The following is an 18,607-nucleotide window of genomic DNA, read 5'->3' as shown; positions in this document are numbered from 1 at the left end:
TTTGGGCTCATGATATTTATAAGAACATCTTGTCAGTTATTATGATGGTTACCAGTCCACCATGTTTGTTCTAAATATCCACCTTGATATTGACAAGAAATTCAAGTTCCCTGATCAGTTTCCTATAAAAGACAGACCCTAAAAGCCCTCAGGGGCAACCCTGTCAGGACCCCTCTCACTCCTGAGAGCTCTCTGTTCTCTGCTTAATAAACTACCGCTTTGCCCACTCTCTGTCATCCCTGAGATTCATTCTCCGATTCCATGAGACAAGAACCAGGCTCTCTCATATCAATAGGGAGGAGGAAAATTTTCAGGAGTAAGGAGAATGCTGTGAATCCCTCCTTTCTAGATAATAGCAATACAAGACCCAATGGACGGTTTTGTGAAGACAACACAAGAGCTTAGCCCCCCTTCTTCATTCCTATTGTGAAAAAGGAAGCTACAAAACTAGATCCTAAGTGAAACACATTTATATACAAGAATTGTTGATAAAAAAAGTATTACAAAGAGATTTTATATAAATGATTACAGTGGAGAAGATATTGAGAACACCCTAGATATAATTTTGTTTACTAGATAGTTATGATCTGGGAACCAACCCAGGAAATAGAGCCTCAGGTTTGGTTCATTTTGGAGGTGCAACCAGTCCAAATATCTTTCAACCAATCACCCCACATCATTGTAAATCAAGCCAGTCTAGAGGATTGTTCTCTTCTGTTGACTTTTTGCTAAATGAAATAATGCACTGCAGGAATGAATCAGGTAATGCATATTTTCTCAGGATTAATAAAGCATGTAGTAGTATGTCCTGCTTTGTGTCACTGTTTATTTGGGGTACAATATGAGGAAAAAATCTTACAAATACTATCAGTAGTCAATTTTAAAGGTTTTCTTGTATCTAAACAGAAACACTGATGGGAATCTTTCAACCAGCATACACACACGCACACAAACTGTAATATACTAACAACATGATTTGGGTGGAATCTTACAAATCTGATGAAGACACCACCAGGGATATCTTTTCAGCACTTCTTGACTTTCCGGTAAGAAATAAAATTCCACTATTATATGGATCTTCCATGTCATTAAAGCAAAGGCAAAAAGGCGGTGAATCAGGTGATTCTCTACCCAGTTAGAAAATGCAGGCAGCAGAAGCACAGTAGTTTGTGGTCTTGAAGAACAAGATGGAGCAAATATAAATCCCAGACTTCAGCTGCTTAAGTTAATTTAGAATTGCACTTTTCTGATGTTTTCTTTCTTCCTTCTCTCTTTTCTGTTTGTCTCATCTCCCTGTCTTAATCTCGTTCACAATTTACACAAACACAAAGACGTATAAAGACACATGGAACTCATCACAGTTTTTGTTACCGTTCACAACACAGATGCTTTATAGATTTGGGTGCTAAACTAGGTAAAGTCACAGAAATCTATATGATCAAGGATACTTAATGAATTAAGCCTGGAAAGATAACAAGCACAAGTATTTGGGTTTTCCAAAACATCCCAGAAAGAAATTTATTTTATTTCTCCTCTTTTTAAAATCTGTATAAAATCCATCAGTTTTCTTTTAAGTGACACTCTGTCAGTGAGTTATGAATCCTTTATTAGAGTCCATTTTATGTCGAACCAATGGTAAATGTGGAAGATTGCTAATAGAGAAAAATTGATCAAAATATCTGAAATCTTAGGATCTAATTTGGTTAATATTTTTAATCAAATGGGGTATTAACTATAAGCCTTTTTGGACATAAAATTAAGACCATAAAACCAGTCTCTTATAATTGAGATTATGATAAAGTGTAAATGTGAAGGGTGTTAAATTTCACCTTTCATATAAAAATATATGAATATCATATATTTTATGTGGTTTAAGAACCCAGAAGGAACAGCATTACCTAGAAGCTACCAAAAGGTATTTCGAGGAAACAACAGAATTAATATTACCTAAGAATTTGCTAGACATCCAGCCTTGGGATCTAACCCAGCTGTACTGAATAAGATCTGCATTTTAATAAGATACCCAGGTGATTTGTTTTTACATTACCATTTGAGAAGAACTGTCCTAGAACATGCAGAAGAATACCTGAATTGCATTAGAGAGAAATAAATGGAGTATTTTAATGATGCTTTCTAAGTATATCCATACTTTTTTGTGTTTTTAATGAAACTGAACAGTTGCTTTTTTTCTGTCAAGATCATATCCCTGAGAAACTATGATACTACTGACCTCATAGTACAAAATAACTTACAAAAGTGTCTAAGGAAAATGTGACTCAATTTGTTCTTATAACCATTCAGCCATATGCATGTTAACCAAACTGCCTCCCCCCTTTTGAATAGAAAATGACAATCAGGATAAATTGTCATTTCCTCAAAATGAACACTAATAAAAGTTTCTTAAAAGTCTGACTTGGAAAAAGACTATACTTTCTAGGTCCTCAAAGTCTTTCTTGTAGTAATAACTCACCACACTGTCTTCATTTTTTTTTTCTTTAACCACACTATATTTAAATGGCTAGAAAGATTTAATTTAATCCTTAAAAACTTAGTGTACAAATTTTTAGAGAGAAATCAAGGTCCAGATAAAATGAGTAGAGTTGCTATATATTTGAAGGCTTGAAAATATTGATTGTTACAGTCAAATGTAGAGTGTATACACACACACTGCAAGAGTAATATTCATTTCACTTATATTATTTATTTCATTTATATTATGACCTATTAGGTAAGAGTACTGAAATCCAGTGATTTGAGGGATGTAGTTTCAATATTTCATTACCAATTATGTTAAAAAGATAATGGAGGGGGATTCCTGGGTGGCACAGAGGTTTAGCGCCTGCCTTTGGCCCAGGGCGCAATCCTGGAGACCTAGGATCGAATCCCACGTCGGGCTCCCGGTGCATGGAGCCTGCTTCTCCCTGCCTCTCTCTCTCTCTCTCTCTCTCTCTCTCTCTCTGTGTGACTATCATAAATAAATAAAAATTAAAAAAAAAGATAATGGATATGGAGTATAAATATAAATATAGCTGTAACAGGCTCTTTTTACAATTTTAATGGTCCTTATCTAATTAACCATTTGCAATATATTTTCCTTATCTATATCACAACTCTGGGTAATTTATGAGAGTTTCTGTTATGCCAATAGAACAACTACCTAACAACTTTATCATGCCTCCCTAAACATTTTATGATGCCTTAATTCAATATCCCTGCTATACCCAGTCGTTGTCAGTTAAAGATGACATGCTACTTTATACCTCTGATGAAATTTCAGACTAACAGAGCTTTGCCACATAGAGAAAAATAAAAGATGTTATTTCTAAATTTAGGTGGCAGTATAAACCTTGGTTGAGGTTGGCAAGATCATGGCAAAGAAGGCTATTTGTCACAATAATCAGTAAAGTTAGGAGAAAAAGTTGTCTGTGCTATTAAAAACAAAAATAAAAACAAACAAAAATATCTGGCAGCATTTGCAATGAATTTATTGATATCTTTATCTGGGATCTCTCTGAAAGCTTTGCTTCACATTCCCTAAAGTGCATACATTATCAGTTACTCTAGTGTTCTTAATTTTATACTCTCAGAAAAAAAAAAAATACTCTCAGGCTTATCTCTGATAATCAGTAAGATTTCAAAATTTTTGTTCAAAATTTTAAACCATGATTATTTGAAGATATTTTTCAGATAAGGGAAAAACTTATAGCTGGAGTTTTAAAAATATATCTTTGATGATGTTCAGTTAGAATTATTGCAATGACTTAAAAGCAAAGAAATGTTGAATTACAGTTATGCAATAGACATACCTCTTTTCTAAAATTTAAGTTAAAAAAATAAAATAAAATTTAAGTTATATAAGTTTATTATAGGCATTTAGTTATTCACATTCAAGCTTATATTCTTATAAAATGGAAAATGTAGATTTAAAAAATAATCAAACAGAATTTTGAGTGATAAACTAAGCTCCAGTTTTCAAACTAAGATCTTAATTTAAATAAGCTGGTTTAGTAAGGTAAAATAGTGTTAAAACTTAATTATTCTAAAAATGTTGTTAGACGGCAGGTGTTAAAAATCACTTATTCTCTCAGTAGGAATTTTTTTAAAAGGTTGTATTTCGGAAGAAATAGTCATTACTAAATATGTATTTATATGTTGGAAAGGAAAAACTTACACATAGAAGACAGTTATTATGGGTTACATAATATTCTTATAAACTTAGATGAACTAATTTATTTATAAGGGGTTTTTGGTTTATTTATTTCTATAATGTAAGTGAACACTAGATTATTTGCCTTCTGAAACTTGTCTAAATAAGCAACAGTCACAGACACCTATATAGCAGTGTGATTTTACTTCACATCCAGCATGTTCCTACATCGCCTGGAAGCACGGGTTTTGACAGAGTGAATGGAGTAGTAACTTTCTGAGAAAGAGAAAAATCGATGAATCTGTATTCAGCAGGAGCACCCTGCTGGTCTCAGCTGTCCAATGCTGAGCTATAAGTTTCCTCATTGATACACAGGGGTGACTCCATTTACTTTTTAAAAAGTGCTCCCTCTAGATAACAATAAAGAAAGATAACAAGTATCAATATTGTAGGAAGTTCCCTGTAAAAGTTCTCTGGTAAACAGAAAAAAAAAAAAAAAATAGATCAAGCTCTTCTGGAGTTCAGTGTTTGTACAGAATGAGTTCGGGATGATACACTCAGTGCCGTAACTCTATTAGCCATATCTATGAAATTTTCCTGAGTGCAACTTTAAGTATATTGTGTTCTTTATTTCTGGCACTTACGGTTAACATAAAATCTGAATGTAGCCTTCCACAGTTTCATCTTACATTTTTTTTCCTACACAGATAGGTTAATACATGATATAACCAAGGCTGTATGAGATTAAAATAATTTCTACTTCAGCTTTAATAGAGGAAACAATATCATGTAGAAAATCTTTGGGGATATTTCTAGAGGGAAATAAGAACGTGCATATCAATTTTGATCCAGGTTTGCCACAATATCCCTACTCACAGAATAAATATTTATATAGTCACTATTAGAAGATAACACATAAAGAAGGTATCTCTAACTACTCCTATATCTCCACTTGCAGTCTCGGGCCATTCTATCTTCTCATTATTCTGTTGGGACTATGCATGTTATACTTGCTCATCCCAGCTTTATTTGTAATACCTCTTATCTCTTGCCAAGCATAGCTCTGATTTCTGCGCACCTTCCTATTTGGGCAAGACATTAAAGGTTCTTATCATTTCCATTTCAAAGTGATCTCAGGGAAGTAGAAGAACTCAGAGTTCAGCTCTTAACAGGATGATACCCTTTGAAATAACCATTCCAATATTGTCCTTGAAATAACATCTGTAGCTTGCCATCAATGTTTTCTTTTCCCAATTCTGCTATGGCTTTTACTCCTGCTAAATCATATAAAAAATAACTAACAGTTTTTTGTTTCCTCTAGAATATGTCCGTTAAGCTAATTGAAGAATTGTCTTAATGTTGCCTGCAGGCATTCATAAATGTTATATAAAACGTGCCATCATCATTTGCTAAATAACTGAGAGTACACAGGATTGGCAAAATAGCTTTGCAGTCACACATTGGCTTCATTTGATGTTTCCTAATCAAACATTTTTTTTTTTTTAACATTCTGCGTTACTTTAATCTTTAATACCAAATCTACAAATGTGAATTCATGGAGACCCTCCACTTCACTATGTTTTGGTAAATAATTATTGTTTTCAATGCCTAATAGCATTATGTGCTAAAAGATCACTATATTTTACCTGTTAGAAATTATAGTTTAATAGACAATGTGCATGAAAAGCAGCATTAATTTTTAGCAATTCTATTATTGCTCGATTAAACACTAAAACTTAAATTTTCAAATAAACACTTAGCTCTAGATTCTTCCTTCAATATAGCAAAAAATTAATAATATTGTAGGGACTTTTGGAACCAACTCTTTATTCAAGATATAAATCTCTCAAAAAGAATTTATTAAGAAATGTCTTTGCTAAGTGATTAAAAAATAAATTAGAAAAATAAAAAAGCAAAATTATTTCAAGTGGACAATACCAATATTCTTGTCATCAAATGCCTATTCTCCTTTTCTTACTTAGAGATACAATTCCTGATATCTAGCATGACACCTAGCCACTTGTGCAATAGAGGTAAATGGATTTGAAGGGAGGGATTATTGTCATTATCCCAAAATGAAAGCATGGATAGTTAAAGGACATTGTCCTTAGCCTGGAGTTTGGGGGATGGACGGGTGGGAGACAACAGAAACAATAAGCCAAAACAATAGCTATAAGAAAAATTCCCAATATTGTAAATAAAACGATCAACCTATAAAAGCATTTTTTTCTAATGGTCAACTCGTAAAAGGAACAAAAGCTAAGATATTATTAATGATTAACAGCAAACCAAAAGAGGAACTAAATAGCTGGAAAGTCTGGAGAAAGTGGCTGCAGCAAAGATTCTTGTCATTTATGCTTCGTGGCATTCAGATAATATTATACAAGGTCAAGATTCCACAAGCTACAAAACAAACGCAATATTAATAAAAATCCAGAAACCTTCTTAGGCAAATTGCTGAACCTTATAATATTTATGTATTTATAAATTTATGTATTTATAACATTTATAAACATGTGTATGTTATAGGATATCTTATACTAAAGATCTTGAAGGTGAATCAGGCTGTAAAAACAAAGAATGGGGGAAAGTCTTTCCCTGGGTGTTATGAAGACATTATTATAGTACATAGTAATAAAAATAGTGTGGAATTTTCACAAGAACAGACAATCTGACCCATCTGCAAAATGGGAAAATTCAGAGATAGAATCAACTATTGAATTAGGTACCATAAAGAAAGAGAGAAAAGATAGTCTAGTAAAAGAGGGAAAAACTGTCAAACCATTTGAAAAAAAATAATAATACTGCTTCCCTACCTAAAATGATATAATTTACAGAGAAAAAAAATTAAATGTAATAAATGTGTGATGAGATACTCAACATCATTGGTCATCAGGAACATTAACAATAAAACAATAATTAAGTATTATTCTCCTCCTGTTAGTTTGGGACAAATTGCGAAGCTCGTTGGTGTCAAGTGTTGGCCCTGCTCTAGTGAAATGGAAACCTTCTGCACTACTGTTTAGTTCTGTAGACTGATTATTCTAGAAAGCAATCTCTCTTATCTCATAGTTATGGAAATTCATAATTCATTTCATCATCATAATTTTCTACTACGTTTTGCTATGGTCATGAACTGCCTTCGAATTTCAGTGGCTCACAGTAACAGAAGTTTATTTCTTGCTCATGTTGCTCTGCTCTACTGTTTTGTGTGTCTTTATCTGTCTTAGACATGTCTTCATTCTGGGGTCTTGGTGAAGTAGGAGGCCAGATCTAGGATAATACATTTTCATGGCAGAGAGAAAAAAAGCAAGGGGATTGGGAGGGGCACATAAGGGATCTTAGGGCTGCCACTTTGAGTGTGAAGAGGTCATTTTTGCTCACTTTTCTTGATGAGCCCAATTCAGATGGATACACCTTCAACTGGCAGGTACTGCTAGTCATAGGGCAGAAGGTAGAGCAATGCACTGAATGAGTTACTACAGACAACAATGTATAATGTGTCATATATACACTATGATCCAACCATCCTATTCTTGAGTACATCCCAAAATTATCAAACAAACATTAGAGTGGCACGTACCTAGATGTCTATTCAGGGGCCTGGAGACAAACCACATGTCCATTCCTAGGGGATACACAAATTGCAGTGAATGTTCACCAGGGGGTATTATTACTGGAACAATGAGAAGCAATGAATTAATGTATAAAGAATTATCTGAGGGATCCCTGGGTGGCGCAGGGGTTTGGCGCCTGCCTTTGGCCCAGGGCACGATCCTGGAGACCCGGGATCGAATCCCACATCGGGCTCCCGGTGCATGGAGCCTGCTTCTCCCTCTGCCTGTGTCTCTGCCTCTCTCTCTCTCTCTCTCTGTGACTATCATAAATAAATAAAAAAAATAATTAAAAAAAAATCTTTAAAAAAAAAAAGAATTATCTGAGTGGATTTAAAAATACATAATGCTTAATGAGAAAGCAGTATGAGATGTGCAATGTATTAAAATATTAAAATTAAAAATTAAAAAAAATTAAAAAATAAAATATTAAAATATTTATACACACACAAAGCTACATTTAAAAAAATATTTTATTTATTCATTGGAAGGAGAATGAGTGAGGATGAGTAGAGGGGAGGGGCAGAGACAGAGGGAGAAGCAGGCTCTCTGCTGAGCAGGGAGCCCAATGTGGAGTGCAATCTCAGGACCTGAGATCATAACCTGTGCCAAAGGCAGACATTTTCATAAACTGAACCACCAAGGCTCCCCAAAACAATATTTTTTTAAAAAACAACATTTTATCAAATAAAATAGTTAAGTGGGAAAAAGTCTGCACAGACCCATAACATTGCATAAATTGAGGAATATGATGAACCCAACCATATGCCTGTATTTCAGTTTGAAATAACTGAAATTATTTCAAAAAACTTGTATCATAGAGGGATAGTCTCTAAATTAGTGAAATAAAATTAAAAGTCGGTTACAAAAATAACCAGATAATTTATACATTTAAATATTTAAAATATAGCATATATCTTAACATATATAGATAGAATAGAGATGGTAAAACTATAATGAAAATCTAGGAAATGTTGGACACCAACTTCTATGAAATGCTACTTGAGAAAAGAGGATGTCTCATATAATTGGATGTTAGTGTATGCAGCTTACATATGACTTTTTTCTTTTCTTAAAGATTTTATTTATTTATTCACAAGAGACACATACACAGAGGCAGAGACATAGGCAGAGTAGTTCATGTTAGCCCACAAAACCAGCCTCAACAAATACAAAAAGTTTGAAATAATACAATGTACCTCTTCTGACCACAGCACTATGAAACTAGAAGTCAACCATTAGACAAAATTTGGAAGGACCACAAATCCATGGGTTTAAACAACATGCTACTAAACAATAAATGGGTCAGCCAGGAAATCAAAGAAGAAAATTTTAAAAATGCATGGAAACAAATGAAAATGAAAACATGATGGTCCAAAATCTTTGTAATGTAGCAAAAGTTGTCTTAGGAGGGAAGTATATAGCAATATAGGCCTACATTAAGAAGCAAGAAAAATCTCAAATAGCCTAACCTTACACTTAAAGGAGCTAGAAAAAGAACAACAAATGAAGCTTAAAGTCAGCAGAAGGAAGGAAATAATAAAGATTAGAGCAGAAGTAAATGATAGAGAAACTAAAAGAAAGAAAAAGAGAAAGAAAGAGAAAGAAAGAAAGAAAAGATCAATGGAACTAGGAGCTAGTTCTTTGAAAAAAAATCAATAAAATTGGTAAACCTTTAGCCAGACTTATCAAAGTGGGTTGTCCCCTTTATTATTATTGAGTTTCCTTCTTTGTCCTTGTTACAGTCTTTGTTTTAAAGTCTAGTTTGTCTGACAGAAGAATTGCTACTCCAGCTTTTTTTGATAAGCATATACATTATGTTTCTCCAACTCCTCACTTTCAATCTGCAGATCTACAATGAGTCTCTAGTAGGCAGCATGTAGATTTTTTGTTTGTTTGTTTGTTTTTAATCTATTCTGACACTGTATGTCTTTTGATTGGAGAGTTTAGTCCATTTATATTCAAAGTAATTATTGATACATATGTATTTATTGCCATTTTATTGCTTGTTTTTTGGTTACTTCTGGGGATTTTCTCTGATCCTTCCTTGTCTCTCTCTCTCTCTCTCGTATTGCTGATTTTTTTAGTGATATATTTGAATTTCTTTGTCTTTATTCTTTGTGTGTTTATTATTTTTTTAATATACGGTTACCATTAGGATTGTATGTAATCTTTTCTGCAAATAGCAGTCTAAAATAAATTGAATGTCATTCAAATTTGAACTCATTCTTTTCTCCTCTGATCCCCATGTTTTAGGTATATGTTATTATATTATTATCCCTTTCTTGTGTGTGAGTTCCTTGATTAATTTTACAGAAATTCATTTTTACAGCTTTTGTGTTTCCTTTGTACTGTCACTTTTGGCCTCTCCTTCCCACTCAGTCCTCATCACCTTTCTTGCAGGGCTGCTTTAGTGGTCCTGAAATCCTTTAGTTTTTATTTGCTTGGGAAACTATCTCTCCTTCTATTCTGAATGATAGAAGATCATTCTATCTTGCTGGAAGGACCATTCCTGCTGGCAGATTTTTCCTATTCACCACTTTGAATATATCATGCCACTCTCTTCTGACTTGCTAAGTTTCTGTGGAAAGATCTGCTGCTAACTTTATGATCGGTCTTCCTTTGTAAGTTGTTTTTTTGTTTTATTTTATTTTATTTTATTTTATTTTATTTTATTTATTTATTTATTTATTTTATTGTTTTTCTTTGTTTTTGTCTTCCTGCTTTTAGGATTTTTTCTTTGTATTTTGCAAATTTACCTATAATGTTTCTTGGTGTTGGCTTGCTTTTGTTGATTTTGATGGGAATTCTCTGTGTCTCCTCAATCTGGATGTCTATTTCCTTCACCAGTTTAAGGAAGTTTTCAGCTATTGTTTCTTCAGATAAGTTTTCTGGCTCCCTTTGCTTCTTCTTTTTCTTCTGGGACTGCTATAATATGAATGTTATTATGTTTGATGAAGTCGCTGAGTTCCCTAAGTCTATCCTAATTCTGCATAATTCTTTTTTTTTTTTTCTCTTTTCTTCAGCTTCATTGTTTTCTGTTACTTTGTCTAATAGGTCATTAATTCATTTCTCTGCTTCCTCCAGCCTACTGTCATTACATCGAGCATGTTTCCAATCTCATTTGTTGAACCCTTCATCTCTGATTGGTTCTTTTTTAACTCTTTTATCTCTGTGGTCAGGGTCTTACTAATGTCTTCTATTCTTTTCTCAAGCACAGTATATATTCTTATGATTGTTGCTTTAAATTCTCCATCAGACATGTTACTTATATCTTTTTGCTTACAACTCTGGCTGTGGCCTTATCTTGTTTCGTTTTTAAATATTTTTATTTATTTATTCATGAGAGACACAGAGAGAGAGAGGCAGAGACACAGGCAGAGGGAGAAGCAGGCTCCACACAGGGAGCCCGACGTGAGACTCAATCCCAGGACTCCAGGATCAGGCTCCAGACTGAAGGTGGTGCTAACTGCTGAACCACTGGGGCTGCCCCATCTTGTTCTTTAACTTGAGATAAATTGCTCTGTCTTCCCATTTTGTCTAAGTCTCTGCCCTTTTCTCTGTGTTAGAAAAGCCAGTTTGTCTTTTGCTCCTAAAACTAATGGCCTTATGAAGAAGAGGCCATGTAGTGTCCAGGGCCAGGCACTTCAGGGAATGTCTCTGATGTGTGCTGTGTGTACACTGCTGTTGTGTTCTGACTGTTCTTTTCTTCAGGCCAGTCATCTGCAGAGGCTCTTCTTGCCTGCTATTGGCAGTGTTTGGTCCCTGACCCAAACATGGTGAGTTTTAACTAGATATACCCTGGTTTGCTTGTGAAATGAGACCTGTCACTACCTCTACCAGAACTGAGGCCCTGAAAGATTCTCTGTTCAGAGCTGTGGTGTGGGTAGGGGTTTGTGCTGGTCTTCTTGGGGAGGGACCCTCTATGCTGAGACTGAGGCAAGCATGCCTGAGATGGGCAGGGCTATCAGAGCACAGAATGGGAGGGCTTGGTAAAAGCAACTTAAGCATGCAGTGCTGGTGTTCTACTGCTTCCCACAGGTGTCTCTATGTTTATGTTGAGAGGTGGAGGAGTAACTGGTACCCAGCCAATGCCTTTGTTCTTGGAGAGGTATCTCCATGAATGCTGCCTCTCAGTGACATACTCCAAGAAGACCTAATAATCTACCCACTAAGTGTTCTTCAGATCACTGTTTCCATGCTCTTTGCTCCCAAGCTGTTTTCTTGCCATCTCTCCAGAAGCAGTGCAATGCCCTCAGGGCTCTATCACAGCCAAGGCCACTGACCTTTAAAACTGCAGATTTAAGCCCCGCTGATTGTAAGAACTCATGAAATTCAGCCCCTCTAATTTGCCAAGCCAAGGAATTTGGGGAAAGGTTCTCCTAGTGCATTTTCTTCTTGTTCCTTTCTCTTTGGCTCTTCTTTGAGGCCGCAGCTTCCTCCTTTCTGCAGCACCTATGATCCATCTCCCTAAACCAAATCTCTGTATTTCCTAACTTCTTTAATGTGTCTTCTTTACTTTCTTTAGTTGTGGAGCTTGTTCTGTCAGTGCTCAGGTTGATTTCTGGAAGTGTTGAGGATAATGTGGTGTTATCTAGTTGTGTTTGTGGGATGAGATGAGCCTAGGGTCCTCCTACTCTGCTGCCATCTTCCTGCTTCCCAAAGGATTGAGTGATGGTAAGAGTTAAAGACTTAGGTAGAAAGAAAAAAGAAAGGAAAAAAAATCTTTCATTAATTGACAATACTAACTAACCTATTAGGTTTGGCTACTAGAATAATCAGGGCAAACATATCATGACTTTCAGCACCTAAAAGGAAGAAGAAATCTTTTATTCACATCAGATCTTCCAGGAAAGGCCAGCCCCTGGTGAAAGACTCCTATCTTAAAAATCTGATGGACAAGGCTACATTACTGCTCTAAGAAGATCATTGGGAAGAGTCACACCTAGGCTTGAGAAGTAGAAATGCTGAGGCACAAAATAGCTCTAAAAATAAGTCTCTAAAACATTAGGTACCCAAATTATATTGAATTCTCCCATTTTTCTCTTTAAAAGATTATTTGTTTAATTATGAGAGACACACATGAGAGGCAGAGACACAGTTAAAGGGAGATGCAGGCTCCATGTTGGGGAGCTCAATGCCAGACCTGATCCCATGACCCCAGGATCACATGAGCCAAAGGCAGATACTCAACCACTGAGCCACCCAGGCATCCCACTCACATCTTTCTCTTTATTCAGATATCTTTAGTCTATTGCCTCTGTCCATGTATTGAATTAGAATAGCACACAAGACCTCCAACATTAACCTCATTCAAATTACCATTTTAGCTCAGATTGAATATGGCTCTCTTGCAGAGGCATTTTAGGCTCTTTGTTTTTTGTTTTGTTTTGTTTTTGCTTTGTGTGTGTATGTATGTGTGCACGTGTGTGCTCAATGGCATATCTTATGTGTGACTTATGATAAATATATACTGAGAGAAAGATATCTTAAGAGGGAGGGGAATTAATTACTCATTATGTAGAGAATTTTAAGTCTGAAATTGATGCCATCAATCACCTGCTCTACCTTCTCAACTTATAGGTGAAAGAGCAGGCTGAGCAAAATGACCTGACTTGGTCAAGGTTACACACTGAATCAATGACAAATCCAGATTCCCTCAAGTTTTTTTGTTAAATCACTTTTCTTGCTTCCATAGCAGTGAGTTTCATCAAAATTCTCCACAGTAATAGAGTGCTTCAGGAAGTCCCTCAAAAGACCAAGCAGGTGGCCCTCCAGCCACCTCTCCTAGTTTTGACCTGGGAAGATTTCTTACATGCTGGACTTTCAGAAATTATTTTTGGAAAAACAATTTTTTGTTGTTGTTAAATGGAAAAATAAACATTCTCTTATTTAATGTTTTTATTGTACTTGCACTAAATTAGAGCATTAATTATGCATTTAATTCACATACTACTATTTTAATAAATGCAACTTTTACATTATTTTAAAAAATCAACTGAACTTTTAGCATGTAACAAATGCTATATAAAATCCTGGAGCTACAATGATAATCAAGAGATGGTTTCTGACTTTAATTTCCTTCAGGGAGGGATAGGGAAAACAGGCAATTAGGAAGACTTTAAAATTAGTATGAGATACAGATAGGCCATTTCACCCAGCTGAAGTGCTCAAAGAATGATATAATGCAGAAATATGATGGACAAATAGTATATAGGAAAAAAGTAATTGGGATAAATGGTCCACATGGAAGAAAGAGCATATAAAAGGATCATAAAGCATGTAAGAGCAGAGAATACTTTAGAGTGTAAAATTAATTCTGAATGGATGTGGGAAAAGCTAGAATCATGGAGTAAAAAGTGTGGCATGGAGAGCAAGGGTATGGGCTTTATCATACAACTGATGAGGTTGGAGTCCTGGCTGCACATACAGTATGAACTTGATGTACTTTCAATTGCTATGGACTACTTTCTCCTTTTCAAATTGTATTAGTAATAATACCTACTTAATAAAATGTGATGATGCCAAAAAGACAACATAGTTCATTAAAATATGATATATGGATATGAATACAGACAACTTTAAAATGGAATCATGGCTTTGTCCTTAAATAACAACATTAACTCAAGTTGCGATACTTGACAGTATGCCTCTTCAATGTCTTTATAAGTATAATGGATGGAAGAATAGTAAGTTACATATTTACCTTATGTGAATTAATGAGTTTTTGTATGTTCGAAGTAACCACAGAAAACTGCTACATAAAACAGTTCAACATTATTTCTTTTTTTTTAAAGATTATTATTATTATTATTATTTTATTTATGATAGTCACAGAGAGAGAGAGATTGAGAGAGGCAGAGACACAGGCAGAGGGAGAAGCAGGCTCCATGCACTGGGAGCCCGACATGGGATTCGATCCAGGGTCTCTAGGATCGCTCCCTGGGCCAAAGGCAGGTGCTAAACCACTGCGCCACCCAGGGATCTCCAGTTCAACATTATTTCTATTTTAAATTTTAGGTGTGTATATGTTTGTATATATGTCTTTATGTATGTGTCTGCTAATCTATCATCTATCTATCTATCTATCTATCTATCTATCTATCTATCTATCATCTATCTATCTGCCTAGCTACCTACCTATGTACCTATCTACGTAATACAAGGTTGATCTCATATATTCTAAGTCAGGGGAGGTAAGAAGTATGACTGAGGGGTGCAAGTTAATATAGTTATGAAAGACCATGCTGAGAAAATTATATTTGAAGAGATAAGAAACAAATTATGTGGATTCTTGGAATATGGAGTAAAAATATATGCCTGTCTATTTCTGTCTATATATGTAGACAAAGTTAAATGGAAGTACCCAGTATATTTGAGAGGGGATTTGGAAGCCACTGTGGCTAGATCAAAATGAGTAGAATAACAACATGTGATAAATTCGGAGAGATATGATGCAGTGAATGGGGAAACGGTGAATACAGTGCTCGGGATTAAAGCCATTGTAAGGACTTTAAGCTATTACTCTAAGTGAAAAGAAAAGGTATTGCGAGGATTGGAGTTTTATGTTGAAACTGTAGTGGTCTTAATCATTAGCTGCTTGTTTGGGAACAAAATAAGGTGAGGGGTAGTTGGGAATCATTGCATTAATCCCAGGAAAAGGGGATGGATGTTGCAACAAGTTGACAGCAATAGAAATATGGGAGGATGTGGTTGCACCCAGGATATATATTGATGTAGTGCTGATAGTACTTTTCCACAAATTGGTTATGGACAAATGAGAAAGAAGATCTTATAACAGTAAGACAGAAAATACCTTAGATTATTAAACTGGCCACCATAAAATATTGCAGACATGCCTTGTACAAGCTTTCAACTAGGCTTTAAGAAGCCTTTAGGCTTCCTGTCTTTCTACTTTTGGGATCCCTGTACCACCATCATGTGGAGAATTTGGGTAAGTCTGTTGGATGAAAAAACCCTACATGCCTCAATTGCTCTCATCCCCCTGCCAACCAGCCAATTTCCAAATGCAGAGCATGAGCTAAACAACAGCTGTCTGTAGATCAGCAAAATAATTTCCCAAAGAGTTCAGCCACATTTACAAAAAGACAGAATTTTGAACCAAATGATTGGATGTTTTATTAACCACAAATTACTGAGGTGGTTTGTCATTTTGCAAAAGATAATTGTTACAATGGATCTATATAAATTATTTGCTGAATTTAGATTAGAGTATCACGGTCTCCTATAGATTGTGGTATAAAGTAAAATTGTCTATTATATATAAACAAAAACTTTTTTTTCTTTACATCTGATCCCCAAGGACCAGAGTCTCCTGGTTATCACAGTAACACTAAAACATCACACACTGGTTAAAATCTTATCAATTGTTTATCATAAAGTCAAACTATAAATAATTCTCCATATAGGTTCATACAACTATATAATGTGAGTCTATTCCTCTCCCACTTGTATGGAAGACTTTTCCCCTATCTTCTTTTCTCTCCTTAAATTTCCAACAACTCCTTCCCAATCTTTACTCTCATTTGAGGACTTCCTTCCAATATCACTTGGGGGATATTGGGAGTTGAAAAGAGAACTTCCACTATAAGCCCTACTTAACTATCCAGCCCTTTGGATCCTTGCTTGTATACCATATTTTTCCTTCCATTATGTTATTATAATGGATCTAATCTCATTTTCTATGTGAGACAGAGACTAGCTTACTCATTTCTGTATAAGATCGTATCTACTTTCACCTTTCCCAGTTCTCCTGCATTGAGTTGCCTTTTGAAATTAGGTTTTTCTTTAATTTCCACTTTTCAAATCAGATTCTCAAATTTAAAAAAGTAAGCATAACCAATTTTACAATAAGTATGAATAATTTAACTTTCTTAAAAGAAGATTGACTCTGATGAGTATATAAAAAGATCATGTTATTTTAAACATGTACAAGCTAATGTGGGCATGTATTCTCCTACATGGATTCACCATCAAAGTACATACAATTTTGAGAAATTATTAGTATTTTCAGGAAAAAATATTTTATTATTCAAGACAGTTCCTATTGATATTCATTAAAGCAAAAAGTAATGTTTTCTTCATATTAATTAAATTCAAAAGCATATTACTTTTGTCTCTTATTCTTGAAAAATGTTTTTCTAATGCATGTAATAAGAACTTAGGGAATTATATTATATACTTGGCAAAAGAGGTTTAAAGATTCCAGGTGTAAGGTTTGAATGTCAAAATCTAGAACTTAAGATTTCTGAAATAATAACTCAATTTGTTGTTGGCATTGCAGAAATTGAGCTGATGTTCTTTTTATGCAATAGATGTGGTACTCCTTTTGATAATTCATTATAAGTTTCATAAAAATATTTTCATGGAATACCTTGGAAATTCTTATTGGCAACTTTTTCTTATAAAAATAATTAATGTTTAAATTAATGTTCTCCTTTGTTTTTTACATAATCTTTTTATTAAGTTGTTGAATGTTTTGAAGCATGTTAGAAAGATATTTTTCAAGATGACCTTCCCTTTATTTGCTGGCAGGATTTTCTGGTTTAGTAGAGAATGATGATGTTATTGCTTGAAGCAATATTCCAGCTGTGCCCAGCAGGCAGGAGATTCTCAGTCTAGACACACTTATCAAGTTTGTGTGCATGTACAGCATTATAGAAATTGGATGATGTGTCCTGGAGAAGGCTATGAATGATCAACAGTTTAGTGATATGATTGGTACTGGCTTTTCTGGGACAATTCTGAATTAAAACATATTTTAAAAATTTCCATTTGAGTAAAATTCACCTCACTGATTATATATTTTGACAATGGTTTACAAAAAAGTCTATCTTCTATATTTAAGAAGCTCAAGAACCTTGCCCCTTAGGTAATAACATTGCATCCATACTACAAAAATTAGCATGATCGACTGGTAATAGAGAGATATGCTATGTTTGCTCCAGGTAAAAATGGAAATTTACCTATACTCATATCCCTTTTCTAAGAATAGTTAGACAGCCAAATAGCCGATCGACACTGAGGCTTGTGGAAGTGCGGATATTTTTGAAAACCATGGAAAATCTTTTAAAGCAGCTACTATAGAAGGATACAATTGAGAGACAAGAGAAACATAAATGGAATTCAAATTAAAAAAATCTAGAGAATTTTAGTGGCAGGGATTTAAAATGGAGTAATTCAGCACTTTCTATAACTTTTTATAAAGTACATAACCTTAAAGGAAAACTGAATAAGCAAAGAAAAATAGTGAGTTTGGCATAAGTTGACAGGAGGAGAGTATCAGGGCACTAAATGTATCATAATATAAATCTACTATTGTAATATCTGATCATGAGATCGAAGTGGTCGAAGAGTACAGCCACTCTGAAAAACAGTATGGAAGTTCCTCAAAAGTTCAAAATAGAGCTACTCTATGACTCAGCAATTGCACGAGTAAGTATTTATCCAAAAGTCACAAAAAGTGATTCAGAGGGGCACATGTACCCCAAAGTTTAGAACAGCAATGTCTACAATTGCCAAAAAATGGAAAAAGTGCAGATGTCCATTAACAGATGAATTTATGAGGGAGACGTGATGTGTGTGTGTGTGTGTGTGTGTGTGTGTGTATTACTCAGCCATCAAAAAGAATGAAATCTTGCCATTTACAATGACATGGATAGAATTGGAAAGTATCATGCTAAGGGAAATAAGTCAGTCAGAGAAAGACAAATACCATACAATTTCACTCATATGTGGAATTTAAGCAACAAAACAGATGAACATAGGGGCAGGAAAGGAAAAATAAAATAAGATAAAGACAGAGAGAGAGAAGGAAACCATAAAG

General features: G+C 34.7%; 1 protein-coding gene across 1 annotated transcript in view; it reads right to left on the bottom strand.

The window, feature by feature from the left end:
- The window catches only part of LOC112651130 (ral guanine nucleotide dissociation stimulator-like), a 175,571-nt gene that overhangs the window by 153,745 nt on the left and 3,219 nt on the right, over positions 1-18,607 (bottom strand). The window contains exon 2 of the mRNA XM_035700038.2: positions 7,731-7,775. Coding sequence (XP_035555931.2) covers positions 7,731-7,773 — 43 coding nt within the window. The 5' untranslated portion in view covers positions 7,774-7,775. The remainder of the gene's footprint in view (positions 1-7,730; positions 7,776-18,607) is intronic.

The sequence above is a fragment of the Canis lupus genome, chromosome 16 (assembly GCF_003254725.2).
Source record: "Canis lupus dingo isolate Sandy chromosome 16, ASM325472v2, whole genome shotgun sequence".
NCBI classification, from domain to species: Eukaryota; Metazoa; Chordata; class Mammalia; order Carnivora; family Canidae; genus Canis; species Canis lupus.
Note: the sequence above shows the minus strand (reverse complement) of the source record. Positions and strands in the feature narration are given on the sequence as shown.